Source organism: Neodiprion pinetum, chromosome 2 (genome assembly GCF_021155775.2).
Source record: "Neodiprion pinetum isolate iyNeoPine1 chromosome 2, iyNeoPine1.2, whole genome shotgun sequence".
In the NCBI taxonomy this organism is placed as follows: domain Eukaryota; kingdom Metazoa; phylum Arthropoda; class Insecta; order Hymenoptera; family Diprionidae; genus Neodiprion; species Neodiprion pinetum.
The window spans coordinates 34,734,823-34,750,259 of record NC_060233.1 but is presented as its reverse complement, the minus strand read 5'-3'; the positions used below and the strand labels follow the sequence as shown (position 1 = coordinate 34,750,259).

General features: G+C 41.3%; 2 protein-coding genes across 6 annotated transcripts; both read left to right on the top strand.

Moving 5' to 3' along the window:
* Positions 1-169: 169 nt before the first annotated feature.
* LOC124212651 (dnaJ homolog subfamily A member 2-like) lies at positions 170-4,061 on the top strand. Its single transcript, XM_046612942.2, has 7 exons — positions 170-332; positions 1,040-1,265; positions 1,391-1,466; positions 1,541-1,621; positions 1,798-2,057; positions 2,170-2,513; positions 2,664-4,061. The coding sequence occupies exons 1-7, from the start codon at positions 264-266 to the stop codon at positions 2,844-2,846; spliced, it is 1,239 nt and encodes a 412-aa protein (XP_046468898.1). The 5' UTR covers positions 170-263; the 3' UTR covers positions 2,847-4,061.
* A 2,382-nt stretch (positions 4,062-6,443) lies between these two features.
* LOC124212646 (zinc finger protein Xfin) lies at positions 6,444-15,237 on the top strand. 5 transcript variants are annotated; one of them, XM_046612919.2, is made up of 13 exons: positions 6,445-7,444; positions 7,620-7,667; positions 7,749-7,897; positions 8,195-8,718; positions 8,977-9,306; positions 9,417-9,617; positions 9,868-10,320; positions 10,445-10,918; positions 11,264-11,551; positions 11,674-12,111; positions 12,275-12,411; positions 12,498-12,610; positions 12,718-15,237. In XM_046612919.2, the coding sequence occupies exons 4-13, from the start codon at positions 8,242-8,244 to the stop codon at positions 14,760-14,762; spliced, it is 4,956 nt and encodes a 1,651-aa protein (XP_046468875.1). In that variant the 5' UTR covers positions 6,445-7,444; positions 7,620-7,667; positions 7,749-7,897; positions 8,195-8,241; the 3' UTR covers positions 14,763-15,237. The 5 variants fall into 5 exon arrangements, with proteins under 5 accessions (XP_046468877.1, XP_046468875.1, XP_046468876.1 ...); XM_046612920.2 differs by lacking the exon at positions 7,749-7,897; XM_046612917.2 differs by having other exon boundaries at positions 7,620-7,897.
* Positions 15,238-15,437: the final 200 nt, after the last annotated feature.

Below are 15,437 nucleotides of genomic sequence, written 5' to 3'. Positions count from 1 at the left end.
CTAAGGTCCTTTGCCTACTGCGTAGAAACGGAAAAAAATGGAACTATTCAAGTTAGATAGAAAAACCTTTTGTAGTCTAAAATACTTAGATAGAGTTAGTTGACGTCTAACCTGGTAGTCAAGGGCCATGTTTTGTATCCTGAGTTCGGTATCTCAGGTACGTCTGATTACCCAACGACTAGAGGATTTTGGCTTGTGCTCCGCCACGCCAAAGTCGGGGCCTTTTATAATTTCTCTGGGATTATTCGATTTTTCATCGCATAATGGCAGATAATAAACTTTACGAAGTACTCCGAGTGCCACGAACTGCCGGCGACGCAGAAATCAAAAAGGTAACTGCATCATTCCGACAGGAATTTGCAAAAATATTACCGCATTATCTTCTCGAGGTCAAACCTTGTTCCCTATTCTTCAACAGATAATTAGCACTCCACGATGTGCAACTTGACTTTTGACTAATCATTCTTTCGTTATTAACGGTTTTCATTACATAACATTGTGAATCACTTCAATTTCTCTACTTATTTCGATTAAAATTATTATCGTTTTTGTTCTTGAGTTGCATACTCGTTTTTCTGTGCCTTTTCCTGACAAAGAAACAATAAATTTTATTCTATGGGTTCTTAGAATTTTTCCGCATTTTACCGTTACCTTTAGTGTCCCTCTCCACCAATGAAATAGTTCAATAGCCACTACCATTACCTACGTTTTTCATCAACTCTCAATTCTGCAGTGTGAAACCTTATTTTTATGTTTAATTAAATCATTTTCATTATTATTACTATCATTATTTGTATGGCTATTAATGTTTAGCAATTTGAATGAATAAATCACTTCGATATGGAAGCTGAGCTGCGCAGATAATAAATTCATCTTTATTGCTACTTCAAACAGACAAAGTATTGCAAATAATTTCACTGTACCTTCAACTATTTTTAAGTCTTCTTTGTAATTTTTATCCCTATGTCATAATTAAACATTAAATTTCACTAGGTGATAATATGTCACAAGATAGCCGTTACATTTGGAAAATTATCAGTCCTATAGAAAACTTGCAAAGGAGTTTCATCCCGACAAAAATCCGGAAGCTGGTGATAAATTTAAAGAAATTTCATTTGCTTATGAAGTCTTATCTGACCCTAAGAAACGCCAAATTTATGATAAACATGGAATAAAAGGTGTACAAGAAGGAGCCAGTGATGGATTTCCCTCAGATGACATATTTTCCCAGCTTTTTGGTGGCGGAGCCAGTGGTTTGTTCGGTGGTAAGTTTCTTCAATTTTGGACAATTTTTTAACCAACATTTACATGCTACATTATTTAATCAAATGATTTCCCTTGCCTTTTTTGTGTCATTTTTTGATTCAATTTATACTGGATTTTTTTTAAGGACTGGGAGGTTTCGGCGGTGGTATGGGTGGCAGGCGAAAATCCCGTCGTGGTGAAGACACTGTTCATCCGCTCAAGTGAGTGTCTGAGAATAAATAATGACTAATGAAGCTTTATTCAAATGATCCTTAATCTGTATGTTTACTTGCAGGGTAACTCTGGAAGACATGTACAATGGAAAAACTGCAAAGCTGCAGCTCAGCAAAAATGTGCTCTGTGCCGCTTGTGCTGGGTAACAATTCATTTCACACTTTCTTTAAAAATATTTTAGCATAATAATGTGTTATTTTCTACCTGACTTTAATTTTCATCATGACTAGAGAAAGTCTGATTGCATTTGAGAATATCTTTGGTAGAAAAATTTCTTTCCAGAATTAATATATATACTTATCTAATATGTATTGTTAGGATTGGTGGAGCTGAAGGTGCTGTAACCACATGCAAGCAATGCCGTGGTTATGGTTACAAAGTTTCATACAGGCAGTTGGCACCAGGTATGGCGCAGCAGATTCAAGAGAAATGCACTCATTGTCAAACTACTGGTGAAATAATCAATGAGAAAGATAGATGTACAACATGTGAAGGCAAAAAAGTTGTCAATCAAACTAAAATTTTAGAAGTCCATGTTGACAAAGGAATGCGGGAGTCGCAGAAAATTCTCTTCAGAGGTAAAATTTTATGTAGATATTAGTTGAAATATGACCGAAATTTCTGAATAATGAACAAAATTGTCATAAATTTTTATGATCATGCAAAATATGATGTATTAATGTAATTTAGGCGAAGGGGATCAAATGCCAGAAGTACAGCCTGGCGATGTTGTTATTGTATTGCAACAGAAACCTCATCCAACCTTTGAAAGATCTGGGGATGATTTGATTATGACTAAAAGCATCGGACTAGCTGAAGCTCTCTGTGGAGCAAGTTTTGTAGTGCGTCATTTAGATGGACGAAATTTGCTCATTAAACATCCTGCTGGTCATGTGATTCGTCCTGGTGATGTGAAAGGAGTTGTCGGTGAAGGGATGCCACAGTACAGGAATCCTTTCGAAAAAGGGAATCTTTACATAAATTTTGAAGTAACTTTCCCTAAAAATCACTTTTGTTCCGAAAAAGTGCTCATGGTGAGTTTTAACTTTGTTTACCTTTATCTGAACGAACCATTAGCCATTCAATTTACTTTCTAATCCTGCCAGATTTTCTATCATAAAATTTGCACGTATGAAATGAGCATGTTCCTCTACCATTGGTCAACGTTACTATTTTATAAACAGGATTTAAAAACAACGCTTGGACCAAACATTCCACCCACCGTGGTGCCGCGTGACGCCGAGGAAGTGGATCTGCAAGAATATGATCCAACGCATCGTGATGCGTCAGGACGATCGGCAGAAGCGTACGCGTCAGACGAAGATGAGATGCATCAACATTCCGGCGTGCAATGTGCACATCAATAAAATTTATAACTAATTATCTCCACCAGTTCTTAAAGAATAATAAAATGATTGAGTAGCTAATCACTCGACAAGTAACAAGTCGTCAACAAAGAGGGTGGTCACCAAAGTCCTCGGACATTTTTAATACCGTCAAGTATCGTTCATTTAAAGAGGAGTAATTAAATGGTTGAGAATTAGTACAATTTACGATCCTAAATCAACGAAAAGACAAAAATGTCATAAATTGTCTGTACCGTTGATTGCCACCCGTGAATAAGCAATTTCTCTGGTTTTTAAAATGTGATTGCCACACATATGTTTTATCTGCCTGCAATTTTATCTATTTTAGTTTTATGTTTTATATCTCATTTTTCTATCATCTTGATAACAACATGACTCGCAAAATTGTTCGTCATCTGTACCTTCAATGAATACTTTTCTGAACAAAATGATATTAAACTTATAAACTACAACTACATCAACCAAAGCCGGAAATTGCAGTAAGCATAGCATCAGTAAAAGTATTCCGTCATGTACTGAAGTAGGTTTCAAGAGGCTTGATTCACAAATTTTCGATTTTTTTCTTATCAGAATATATTGATCACTTGCCACGAAGGCCATGCGCGATTTAAGTCGTCAATGTACAGAACAAGTGTTGATTTATTTTTTTATTTTTATTTAATTATTTGTTTCAGTGATATTTTAATTACTACAGTGACAAGTTTGTAATACAACCATTATAATGAATAATAATTGAATCATAATGCCAGAAATGAAGTGAAAAAAAACTTGCATGTGTTATTCAAATTCAATATACGACAACTTTCAAGGATGTAAGGAAGTGACAAACAAAAAAGAAAATCGCGAACGAAGTTCCAGAAGAACGAATTTGTATCATTCGAAAAATTCCCGACGTAGAAAATTATTTTATGTAATTGAATTGATCGAGGAAGTAAGAGTGAGCGAATGAGAGACTAGATAATTGCAAAATGGATGAATCGAGTATAAATATTGTGCAGTATGGTGAAAAAAATCGAGTATACTAGTTTTTCAGTAAATAGTCACATTTCACTCTGTACGCAGCACTCGTACACAAATAATTATCACATGTATCCATGTACATCATGTGTCTATAATGTAGATTAACAGTCGTCCTAATCGGCTTGGGCCGACATATTTATCAATTATTAGCATCAACTGCAGCCGTTTCAATAAAACGTATGCCTTGATCATCAAGTGATGCACCTTGTTCATCTCTTTTCCAGCACGCGCAAGGTGCGAATAGTTATTCAGAAAAATATTCCCCATTATACCAGCTAAGTGGATAAAATTATTTCGTGATTTAAAGGAATTTGCCTACCGGTTTGCGTTTCACTCACTCTGCTTATATAACTTCGTAAATATTTACTTGTTCGCTAATGAATTAAACAACCAGTAAGTTGGAGAATAATGGATAAAGTCAGATAAATATTATTCTTTAATATTTGTACCAAAAGTATTGGTAATAATCCGATTAATGGTGGAAATCCCACAGTCAGAAGATATTAAAGAAATTTCCGTTTCGTATACATCAATATCCCAGGAATATACCTTGTTCGAAGTCTATGCTATTGAATCCGCATCCGACTAAGGGACATGCATACTTCTTTCTTCCATTGAATCATTTTGTTACTTCATCGCTCTTTCAATCAGAGCACAGCCGCAAATAAAGACATGAATGTATGTCATACATCTTATATTATTCTTCTGCAACTATCTGAAAGGTTATACACCTGTGGAATTTTTACTTGGCTTCAGTAAGAATTCTGCTAGGTTTGTTGTAATAATCCTGATATTACTGCAGAACAAAACGTTCGTGAATCCAGTTAGTTAATCCTGCACACGGTACAGACGTAGTTAAAATCAATACTTGCAGTAGTAATATCAATTTACGGGAAAAAGAATTCCGACTATTCGTACCTGTATAAGGTAGATCAGTTCAATATAATTTGCTTGTATTTCTTTATTTTTGCAACAAAAGATGATGTCAAAACTTATAAGTTTCGTGACAGTATAAACGTTTCTCTTTCACAGGTTTGATATAGATAGATGTATTTCAGCATGGCTGATGTCACACAGTACCTTTTTCAATCTGCTGATACTTTGCTTTATCGACTTTGTTTTTAACGAAAAGGGAAACACGTGACCAGATCATTTTCCTCCTAAACTATTGAAATATAAAATAACCAAAAATCAACGAAACTTCCCTATTAGATGATTTTTTCAACCTATAAGCACTCGGATAGATATACGCGTCGTGTATATACGGCATCGGAATCTCAGGCAATCAGGTAAAACTTTTTTCCATATTAGATAGAAAGTGTGAGCGTAATTCATTGCTCGTGATCAGTTAGGGGATCGTTTCTCTGTACTCTGAAGAGTTTGGGAATGTGTAATAGCGGTGTTGCACAAAGTAGAATACACTACATAGTTGACTCTGCGGTGTAAGTCTGACTTTGCACGATGGCCACTGCGTGTCCCTGGAATACTTCGGCGACGGACGTGCACGAAGATAACGGGTATCGAGCTAGGCTGTAGACGTAGGTACTTATTAGCCTTACGATAATCTTGTATACATTTATATGTTATACAGCGAAAGATACTTCTGATTTATAAATCACGTATTATAGGCGTATATGTATAAGTATTGCAATGTAAGATTGTACTGCCGCAATCGGCGTTCAAGAGAATATGAATCGGTCTGATTACATTTTGGCGAAAAATAATTATTTGGTAATTTTCGAAGACGGGAGAGCGTGCATGCATGCAGCATATGTCGAATAATTATGGAAATCTTGTCTATATTTATAGTTGCCGAAGGTCAGGGTATCGTTTCTAATTTCCACATCAACCTGTTCTGCTTTAAAATGTCAACGGCAATCTTATTACGAAAATAGTGAATATTCGATAATTTGCAGGAACAAAGTCGCGTTCGATATTATACGCATGCATGCACGTTCCTTGCACGTTGAAATGTCGATTCCATACGGATTCTCGCGCTATCGTCTCTCCGCGTATCTTACATGCATCTATATGCAGCGTTACTTCGTATCTATACCGTATTAGTGTAAGTTTAGTACGTATGTATAAAAAACAATATGCCGGTCATCACCGGAAATCCACGGCGAGGGTAATATCTCATGCAATCGCATTTGCGGTCAACTTTGGGGCAAGTCAGTTTTTTATTCTTCATTTCCTGCACCAATTTCTCCTGTCGATTGTCGGAATAATCATAACAGCTGCATGGTACTAGCCGCGTCATTTCCGGGCAGACCATTAATCGAAACAGGAAAAAAGGAGAGAGGAAAATGGCGACTAGGCGTTCGCTCACTGAATTAGTTCGCTTAGCCTGCACCGATGAATACTATGCTTCAAATCCGGTAAATCGGTGCTGATGTAGCTCAAAGTGTAGAATAAGTCTACCTTGATCATGGTAATAAATAAGTATATAAGGTCCTCTGACGCTATCGCATTTCGCGTCGGACCTGTCCCGTAGCCCGTAATATGCCCGTAGGTAAGTTGGAAGGGAGTGGAATTGCAGATGGCGCCCGCCTGCGCTACTTGGCCATCGGCGTCGTCAGTCATCCCGCATCCGGGAGGGGCTGACGGTGGGTTTCTTCACCGTTCTTGCAGAAACGATCGTCTCGCATACACAGTATAGACGTACAACACGTGCGCGATTAATACTTTATTGATTAATAAGGAGCTATTCGGAGGGCCATCGCTATTTTATTGTCCTGTTTATCCTCTCCTGATTATTCGCTGATTCCATCAACACACCTCGCGTCATTTTCTTCGCATAAATATCTCGCACTCCTCCGCCGAGACGGTCGTAGCTGTCGTAAACGCCTTGCGAAGCTCTTCGATCCGATGTATGTATACACGTGCCCCTGACACATGCATGGATCCAACGTGTATGTCATCATCGGTATACATTCATACTTACATCTACATGGACGTATATATATCACTATCCATAAAGTTGTGTGACCGAGCTCTCTATCTCTCCTTTTTTCTCCTGTTTTCTCCATACGTTAACACATTTATCGTCATTCTCTCTCCCTCTGGTTCTCTCACTCTCGCTCCCTCTTTCGTGCCAACAATTGTTTTCTTCAAATACTATAATCGCGATCGTCCGACGGCTCTTAAGCACTCGGGAGTCGGTGGCATTCTGTGCTTGCTTGCTGGCTGGCAAGCGTTGCAAGGCTGCAGGCTGCTCGGGACTTTCCTCGGTGGTGTGCGTGCTACCTACTACCTAGCTGTGTTACCCGCGTGCGCGAGTGTTTACACCGACGAACGAGACCCCGACGCACCGACGACCGACCGAGCGACCGCCTGCTGCCGCCGTCGTCGCCGCTGCCACCACCGCCGCCGCTCCTCCTGGCTTTCCTCTAGAGTCTAGTGGCAAGACGCAAGAGGCCAGGGCAGCAAGCAAAGCCAAAAGCACACCGTGTAAGAGTTGAGCAATACACGCAACACGCCGTCACGACCTCGCCGTATTCCAATAGCAAGGTTCTATGCCAGGCATCGTTGACTATCAGTGAATAATAACTTCGAGGGTCCGAGTATCAACTAACAAGGTACTAAATCATGTAATTACTCTGCATTACCACTGTCCTTCCTTCTAGACAAATATGCACGTTCAACTCGGCACGTCTCGCTGCCACGTCTTTTGATTGTCAATTTACTTATTCTTCGGGGGTTTATCAACTCTTCTCTTTTCTACTTGGGTACTGTTTTGTGTGTACCGTGCAGTTGGAAGACGATATAACTACAGCACATCTTGGGTCTCTTCGGAAAGAGGTAAAGAGTGAAGGCGGGAGCGAGAAGGGAATAGAGAGTGAGAGTGAGAGCGTGCGAGTATATGGCTTAGCTGGTTGTTAGGTTGGAGCGAGTGAGACGCACGCTGTCATTCCAACCAGCGCGGAAGTCGCATGGATATTGGATGTTCGGCGACGTGAGAAAGCGGAGGAACGGAAGGTCGGAAACAGTCATGCAATGGCGGAGTACCAACAGCTATCCTTCAAGTTGCTGTAATTAATCCTTTGTGCTTGTAATGCTAATTATCTCTACAGATTATTGTACTGGCGCTATGTTGCGTAATGATCGATTGTTTTGTTGCAACCATTGTGACCGATCAGCGAGCCAGTTCAGGAAATCTGGTTCTCTTCAGCTTTGGCGTAATTTCGATGAATAATCGAATGACATGTCCATTTATTTGACTGGCATTTTCAGCTCAGCGAAGAATGGGAATCAGATGCGTTTCAAGAAACTGGCACTCGACCCCAGCAATTTGGAAATTATTTTTCTAAGAACCAGGATTTTTTCAGGAGTTGATAGGGGGCTACGAAAAATAACAGCCACGGAACAGAACAAGATGGCGGACTCGCTGCCCCGTTTGCGAGCGCTGCGTCCTCGACCTCAACCTGCTGTAGCGGCTCCCCCACCCACCACCGGACACCCTGCGAAAGAAAGAAACCACGAAGTAAATGTCGAGGACGAGGATGAGCCGATGGAACAGGACCAAGAGCGCGAGGACACCAGGAGGAGCAAGAGGGGAGACGTTTCGGATGATGAGCCAACAGCAATGGCGGATGAAGAGGAGGATGAGGATGACGCGTCGGCGGCCGTAGAGGACGAGGAGGAAGAAGGGGAGAAGGAGGACGTTGATGAAGACGGCGAGGAAGATGACGAGGAGGGGAAATTGGTAATAAAAGAAGAGCCGACCGAAAGCCCGCTCGTCGATACAGAGGAGGGGTCGAAAGCATACGAATGTACAACTTGCAGGACGGTCAAAAAATTTCCCAGTCTTAAAAGCTACCTTCATCACCTAAAAAAAGAACACAAGCAAAGGGTGAGTGTTATCAATCGCGGACAAAGTCCCAGAATTATCGAATTTGATGCAGGAACCCATTGCTACAAGAATTCGAATTATAAATATCGATTACGTGCAGTATGAACAGTTGCTTACTGTACAGGCGAAAACAATCAGATCCTTCCTAGGATTGCCTATAGTTAGGCGCTGGCGGGGTGTCGCATACGTCATGTTCTTGCGCATAGGATCATTATTATTTTTACACAGCGAACTTAGTGATGAATAGCTCATTTTTAGGTAAGATGCTACGAGTGTCCCCATTGTGATTTTGTCTGCCAACACGCGAAAAAACTCCAGCGTCATTTTCGAGTTGCTCATGAGGATCTGCAGGACAAAATAGCTACGGAATCGGCCGAGAGAAGTAGATGTCCGATGTGCGCTCACGTTGCGGTAAACCAACGAGACTTGGAAACCCATCAACGCGTGCATCATTTAAAAAGGCGATTCTTCCGTTGCGCAAAATGCTCCTATGTAACGCACGTCCGCGCGAGATACACGAAACACGTCAAATATCACTCCATGCCTATGATAAAGTGCGATGCCTGCGATTTTCGGACTCCTTATAAGGTAGAAATAATTGTAACACTGCTGTTTCCGCATATTATTGTATCGTCTTCCTTTATCAAAATATCTTCATTAAAACGTGCAGGCAGTCTGACCATATTCTTTTTCTGCAGTGGAACTTGGATCGTCACACCCGAAATCACGGGGGTGGCGGAGCCTTTCAATGCCGTGCATGCAATTTTACTGCTGATATCAGGCAAAGCCTCACTGTTCACGAAATGAATCATCATGATCCACCTGTTGGGCAGCCACATCGAAAGCCGAACAACCCTTGCGAGCGGAAACCCCGCAATAGCCCAAAACGTTATAATCAGGTCCGTATGCACGGAAACGGAAAAAGTGAAAGAGAAATCTTAGTTGTACTATCTATTTACACTTTTTTGCGCGGTAATTGTGTGCGAGAGTGAAATTTTGAGTCACCGAGATGATCAGTGCAAGTCTTTGACCTTTTAAATTTGAGCTAGCAATTTGGAAATTGGTTATTCTCTTGAGGTTTTATCTGAACAAACAAATTCGATAACAGTAAATCCTGCAATATTTTTATATGATAATTATTTCCGGTAGGTTGGAGCTAGCGACTTTCGAGAAAACCTTACGAAAACGTCGGGCAATTCGACGCCAACAAAGAGCGTGAGCCCAAGCAAGTCGGTAGGAACACCCAGGAAATCGGTAACTCCTGAGAAACACGATTTTATTGACGAAAGGAACAGTGTTATTGCTGATGCAGAATGCATAGCATTAAAATGTGAAGAAAAGGGGTGCCAATTCATCACAGCATGGGACTCTGAAATGCAAAGACATTTGGCGGAATCTCACGCTCCCTTGTTGATCTCTAGATCCAGAAAACCTTTACCGATGTTGATTCCACTGGGGACATCGAGTTCTCCGAAATCGAATAATGTCGGTGGGAGCGGCGGTAACACTACGCTGCTACGGGTGCCGAGAGTGAGGGTCAGGCCGGAATTGGCGCAAATCGCACGAGATACAGAAATGGCGAGACTATACGGTGAACAAGAGGTACGTACCTTGTTTAAACGCGATTTATTTACCGGAGACAGGGCGTTGGGGAAGTTAATTAAATTTAGGTGTTATAAGAACAATAAAATCTATAGCGGAATAGTCAGATGAATTTGATCGTTAGAATTTAGCTACCAAGAGGGAGTTGAGTGGTAGCGGGGATTCGTTTGAAAAGAAGAACGCGTCCTTCTTTGACAAACTAAAGGAGCGATTGATGACGAGTACATCGAATAATGGAGGACGATCGGACGGGTCTATGCGCGGAAATGCAGGTGCAATAGACTTGAAATGCTGGTGTACTTTTGAAGCAAAGAACATGGAGGAATTGTCGAACCATCGACGGACACATCACGCCGCTCTTAGCGTTTCTCTTGGTTCCTCGAGGTGTCCCAAATGCCGTAGGCGATGTAAAAGTTCCGCCGATCTTCAAGCGCACTTACACATCTGCCAATCCGGTACTGAAGAGTCGTCAGTTAATGATAATTCACAAATTTACCTAGAAGATCGTCCGACCACCACTTATCGCGGAGAATATAGATTCCCGTATCAAATGGATTGGGACTCGAGTTTTACCGGACTCAATTCTTCAGGCTCGTCGGTGTGTAATCAAGACAATCTCGTTATTATCCTATGTTCCTACCTATCATCCTTCCTATCTATACCTATTCTGACATAAATTTTCTGATTAAACTTTTACTTTGGTGATAAGAAAGTCCTACCAAAACTGTATAAACTAACTTCCAAGATGTACTTTCACAAGTTTGGGGCTTAATTTCGTTTGCAAGAATAAAATAGAATGACTAAATGTTTAAGTTTCCACTGAATAACCATACAACTAATTTTCATGTAATACGCAATTAGAGGGATTAATTGCGAGAAATTCTCAGCATGACAAAACTATATACACGCGCATTAGAAAATAGTAAACAAAAGATCTTCACAGGTGGAGAGTGGCTCGACGCAGCAGAGTGGCCGTCGGGTATTTAAATGCCCCCACTGCGCTTTCTGGGCATCTACAGCGTCTCGGTTTCACGTCCACATAGTCGGCCATCTAAACCGGAAGCCGTTCGAGTGCTCGCTGTGTTCTTACAGGTCCAATTGGCGATGGGACATCACTAAACATATAAAACTTAAAGCGGCTAGAGACCCTGAACATGCGGCCGCCCGGGTTCTTATGACGGATGAAACGGGACGTCGCAATTATTCGAAATATAATAAATATCTTGCGCAGGTCAGCCTCCTTTTATTCAATACTTGTTGTCTTATAAGGACAATGACTTTCAAAGGTTTTGATTTACGAGAGCAAGAGAACTGTGGCGAAAGTGAGCGTATTAATGATCGTTTCGATTCCAGGTGCAACAACAGCAGCTACAATTATCGGATGAACATTGCATTGACGAACCACCGTCAAAAATGATGCTGACAGATGAGTCGGAATACAGACAACCACCGGAGCTAACTCCAGCTCCAAATCCCGTGTCTATAGCTTTTAATTCGTCCCTAGAAGTTTCTACACTACCTTCCAGACCCCCACCTCCTCTAAAAGCAGCAAACCGTAACCAGGGTCAGTCCTTGTTGAAGAGTAATCCCGTTTCTTCTGTGCCTACCGCTAGCACAGTCTTGACAATATCTGTTCCCACTACAACTACTGTAGTTAATAACTCTGAAGAAACGAAACGTACATTATGGAAATGTAAAAGATGCAACTACAGAGATTCCAGCAAGGATGCAGTTTTGTTACACGTCAAGTCTCACTATGAAACTTCTATACAGATATCTGATAACGAGAAAGTGAGTAATTTGATTTAATTGTAGGTTTATAGATATCTTATCGATCGATGATCATCATCTAAGTTGACACAGAATTAAACTTGACGTTGATGACAACAATGTATAGTTTTATGCTAAGACGAAACAGGCGTATTTACCACAAAATTCAACATTAATTTTGTAGAAAGTTTACGGATGTGGAGATTGTCCGTTTGCGGCATCTACTGCTGCCGCTCTTGCTGCTCACCGCGATCATCACCGACCAAATCTCGGCGCGATTTTTAAATGTTACCTCTGCCCGTTTTACGTCAGCACCAAAGCGTAAGTTACGGATCAATATTAAATTTGTCACTCAAGCCTGAGCGTATTGTTTTAACATCTGAAGTCTGTCTGAATTTATTTCTCAGAGAACTGTTAGAACACGCACGGCTTCATGGGGAGGAATTAGCGGCGGAACATCAGCGAAACATAGAGGTGGAGAGTTTACCGGCTAAGCGGAAGTTTCAACGTATTTCGTCAGGTATGGTGAAAGATACTTTTGCCATAAACCTCTCTCAATATACATTATAAAATTATATGAGAAAATGACGTAATTGATATGTTTTTTTTTACACGGGACATCATTAGAATCTAAAACAAAGGCTGATGATTCGTCCGTCGAAGAAATAACCGGAGTGACTTCAGCGGCTTCGTCGGATGCAACCTCTCTGAGATCTAAGGCAAACGTTACGGGTGGTGTCCCTCCTCCTTTATTATTGGACACTCGGGCTCTTCCCGATGCGCCTTTGGTTTGGGTTTCTCGTCCCGATGGGACTCTGACGAAGATGTTAAAGTGCCGACACTGCCCTCACGTTGCTTCACGCCGCGCCGAAGTACGGGACCACGAAGGAATGCATGTATCACCGCCGAGTCAAGGACTCTTGATCAATTGCACAGACTGTAATTTTACGTGCACGCGTCGCGACGTTATGGAGTCTCACACAGCCATGCATTCTGGAGTCCTGGGTACTGTTCACTGCCTGGTAGATGAAGGGCGACCTGATAATCAGCAACTCAATGACCTAGCCACGCTTTTGGGACTCGCCCAACCACCGGTTCTCGGCCCTGAACCCGATCTACGAGACTCTAGACTCGTACACTGTTGCGGTAAATGTCCAGCGAGATTTCTCTGTGAAAAAGAACTACGCATTCATTTGAGGTACCACTCGACAGAGTTGGCTTATTCCTGCCAATGGTGCTCGTATGCTGCTAGACAACCCGCCCATCTTTTGGCACACCAAAAAGCTCACTCTCCTGAATATCAGGAACGAACTCGGTACCTTTTGTCATTATATGGTCACTCGCAAAGACATCCACCTCCGACAACGGCTTGCGTTGAGGCAAATAATCATTCTTCTTCAGCGGCTGGAATCGACGGCGTGGCTTGGATCGTAGTTGAAATTAATTCCAGTCCTAATGGTGGAAATTCTAATGAGAACAATCAAGAAAATGGAAATCAAGTTTTCACGTGCGCTAAGTGTCCGGCACGATATTTTAAGCTGGATGCTTTGGAATACCACATGACCTTGCATGGAAAAAATAATAAGTTCAAGTGTTTGGAATGCGATTATTCGTCAAAAACCGCTCAGAACTTGGCCAAACATCAAGTCGTTCACCGACTCCGTGCCGAATCAAATGAGACCACAGCGGCACCTATTGCAAACAGAGTGCCGCCACCTCCAGACCCACAATTCGGTATTTTAATGCGCGGAAACCCTAACTTCGTTTATCCAGGATATTTGAGAAATGGACGACTCAAAGAAAAACGCTATAAGTGCCATAAGTGCCCCTCTGCTTTTGAAAAACGCGAACAGTACAGAGTTCACTTGACGCTTCACGGGGCGAAGCAACGATATCGCTGCGATACCTGTGATTATTCTGTTAAATATTACGCAAACTACGTTCAACATTTGAAGAAACATCAAGCTAATGCTGAAGCTCAGGCATCAAAACGGCAGTTGGAGGATGATGCAATTTCTGTTGATAGCGATGTTGTTGCAGAGCCACCCGTCATCTCAGTTACAAGACCCGGAAAATCTTTGTCTAAGCCTTCGGTAGTTACTTCCGCAACGGCCACTACGGCCACGACTTCATCGGTTAATACGAGCACAATAGTAGTTTCTAATCAAGATAAACAATCGTTAATATTGATGCAAAGAAAAGGAACTCTGGTAGGGCCCAACGAAGCTGACGAAGAGTCTATACGTTGTCCGAGTTGCCCATTTGGGACCCCTGATAAGGATGCAATGGATGCTCATAAACGGAGACACGGAATCGAGAGAATGACGCCGCCTTGTCCTCATTGCGATTACGTTCCACGGAAGGACGAAAATGCTAGTGATCACGTGCGACTTCATTTTACAAGAATGTATAAACCGGAATCTTACTTAATAGCGGAACTTTTGGCTCTGCGGGTACATCCTCTGAAAAAAACGAAAACTGGAAGGCAGGAGAAATCCGATGAAGAGAGTGAAAAGCTTCTTTTCAAGGAATGTATGGATGGAAGGTTTCTTCCTGCAATAGACACAATGCCCTTGCTACCTGCGTCACCTTCTACTTCTACCCTTGCCCTTCAAGAGAAGGTCATTGTAGATCCGAATACGGGTGAAGCTAAAAAATCCGTTTCAACATAGAATTAAGAAAGTATCTTTTTCTTGTATTATTGTTATATCGATATTTGCGGAACAAACTTGGTATACATCGCATAACATTCAGAATAACTACGCATCACTACGGTACCCACGGTACATTGTTCAAAATATGTTGTTAATTATATTTAATCATAGCTGAAGCCAGTTATACTTATGTAAATCATGTAAATATTGGTACAACGAGCTTCCTTGCTAGAGTGTTCTCTATTGTTATTCAGTCGATTTGTTTTCTTTTCCTTAATCTATTATGAAGATTTGTTGCTCATTTTATAACTTATGTTTAGCTCAGCACTGATTTTATCTCACCGAGACAGTTCAAAGCTTATCAAAAAATAATTATTTTATCTACCCTTACCCAACGCGGTTTCATCCGTTACAGATCATGCTTTGTAAAAATAATTTTTCCGTTATTGTTACTCATGCATCTGAAAAATATAGGTTGAAAGTTTGGTTGAAACATACATTTTTTTCCCTTAGCTATTTTCCGGCATAAATGTATGTACGAAAATTGATGTTCCAAAGCCGCTTACTGATTTCGGTATTTTTGCGCGCACGAACGATTTGCCTGCATGAATGAGTAGGGGCTATTCCGCGTCAACCGGATCAGTCATCTCTCAGATATTTTTTTAATTTGGCATGTGGATTGTGTGTGAGGAG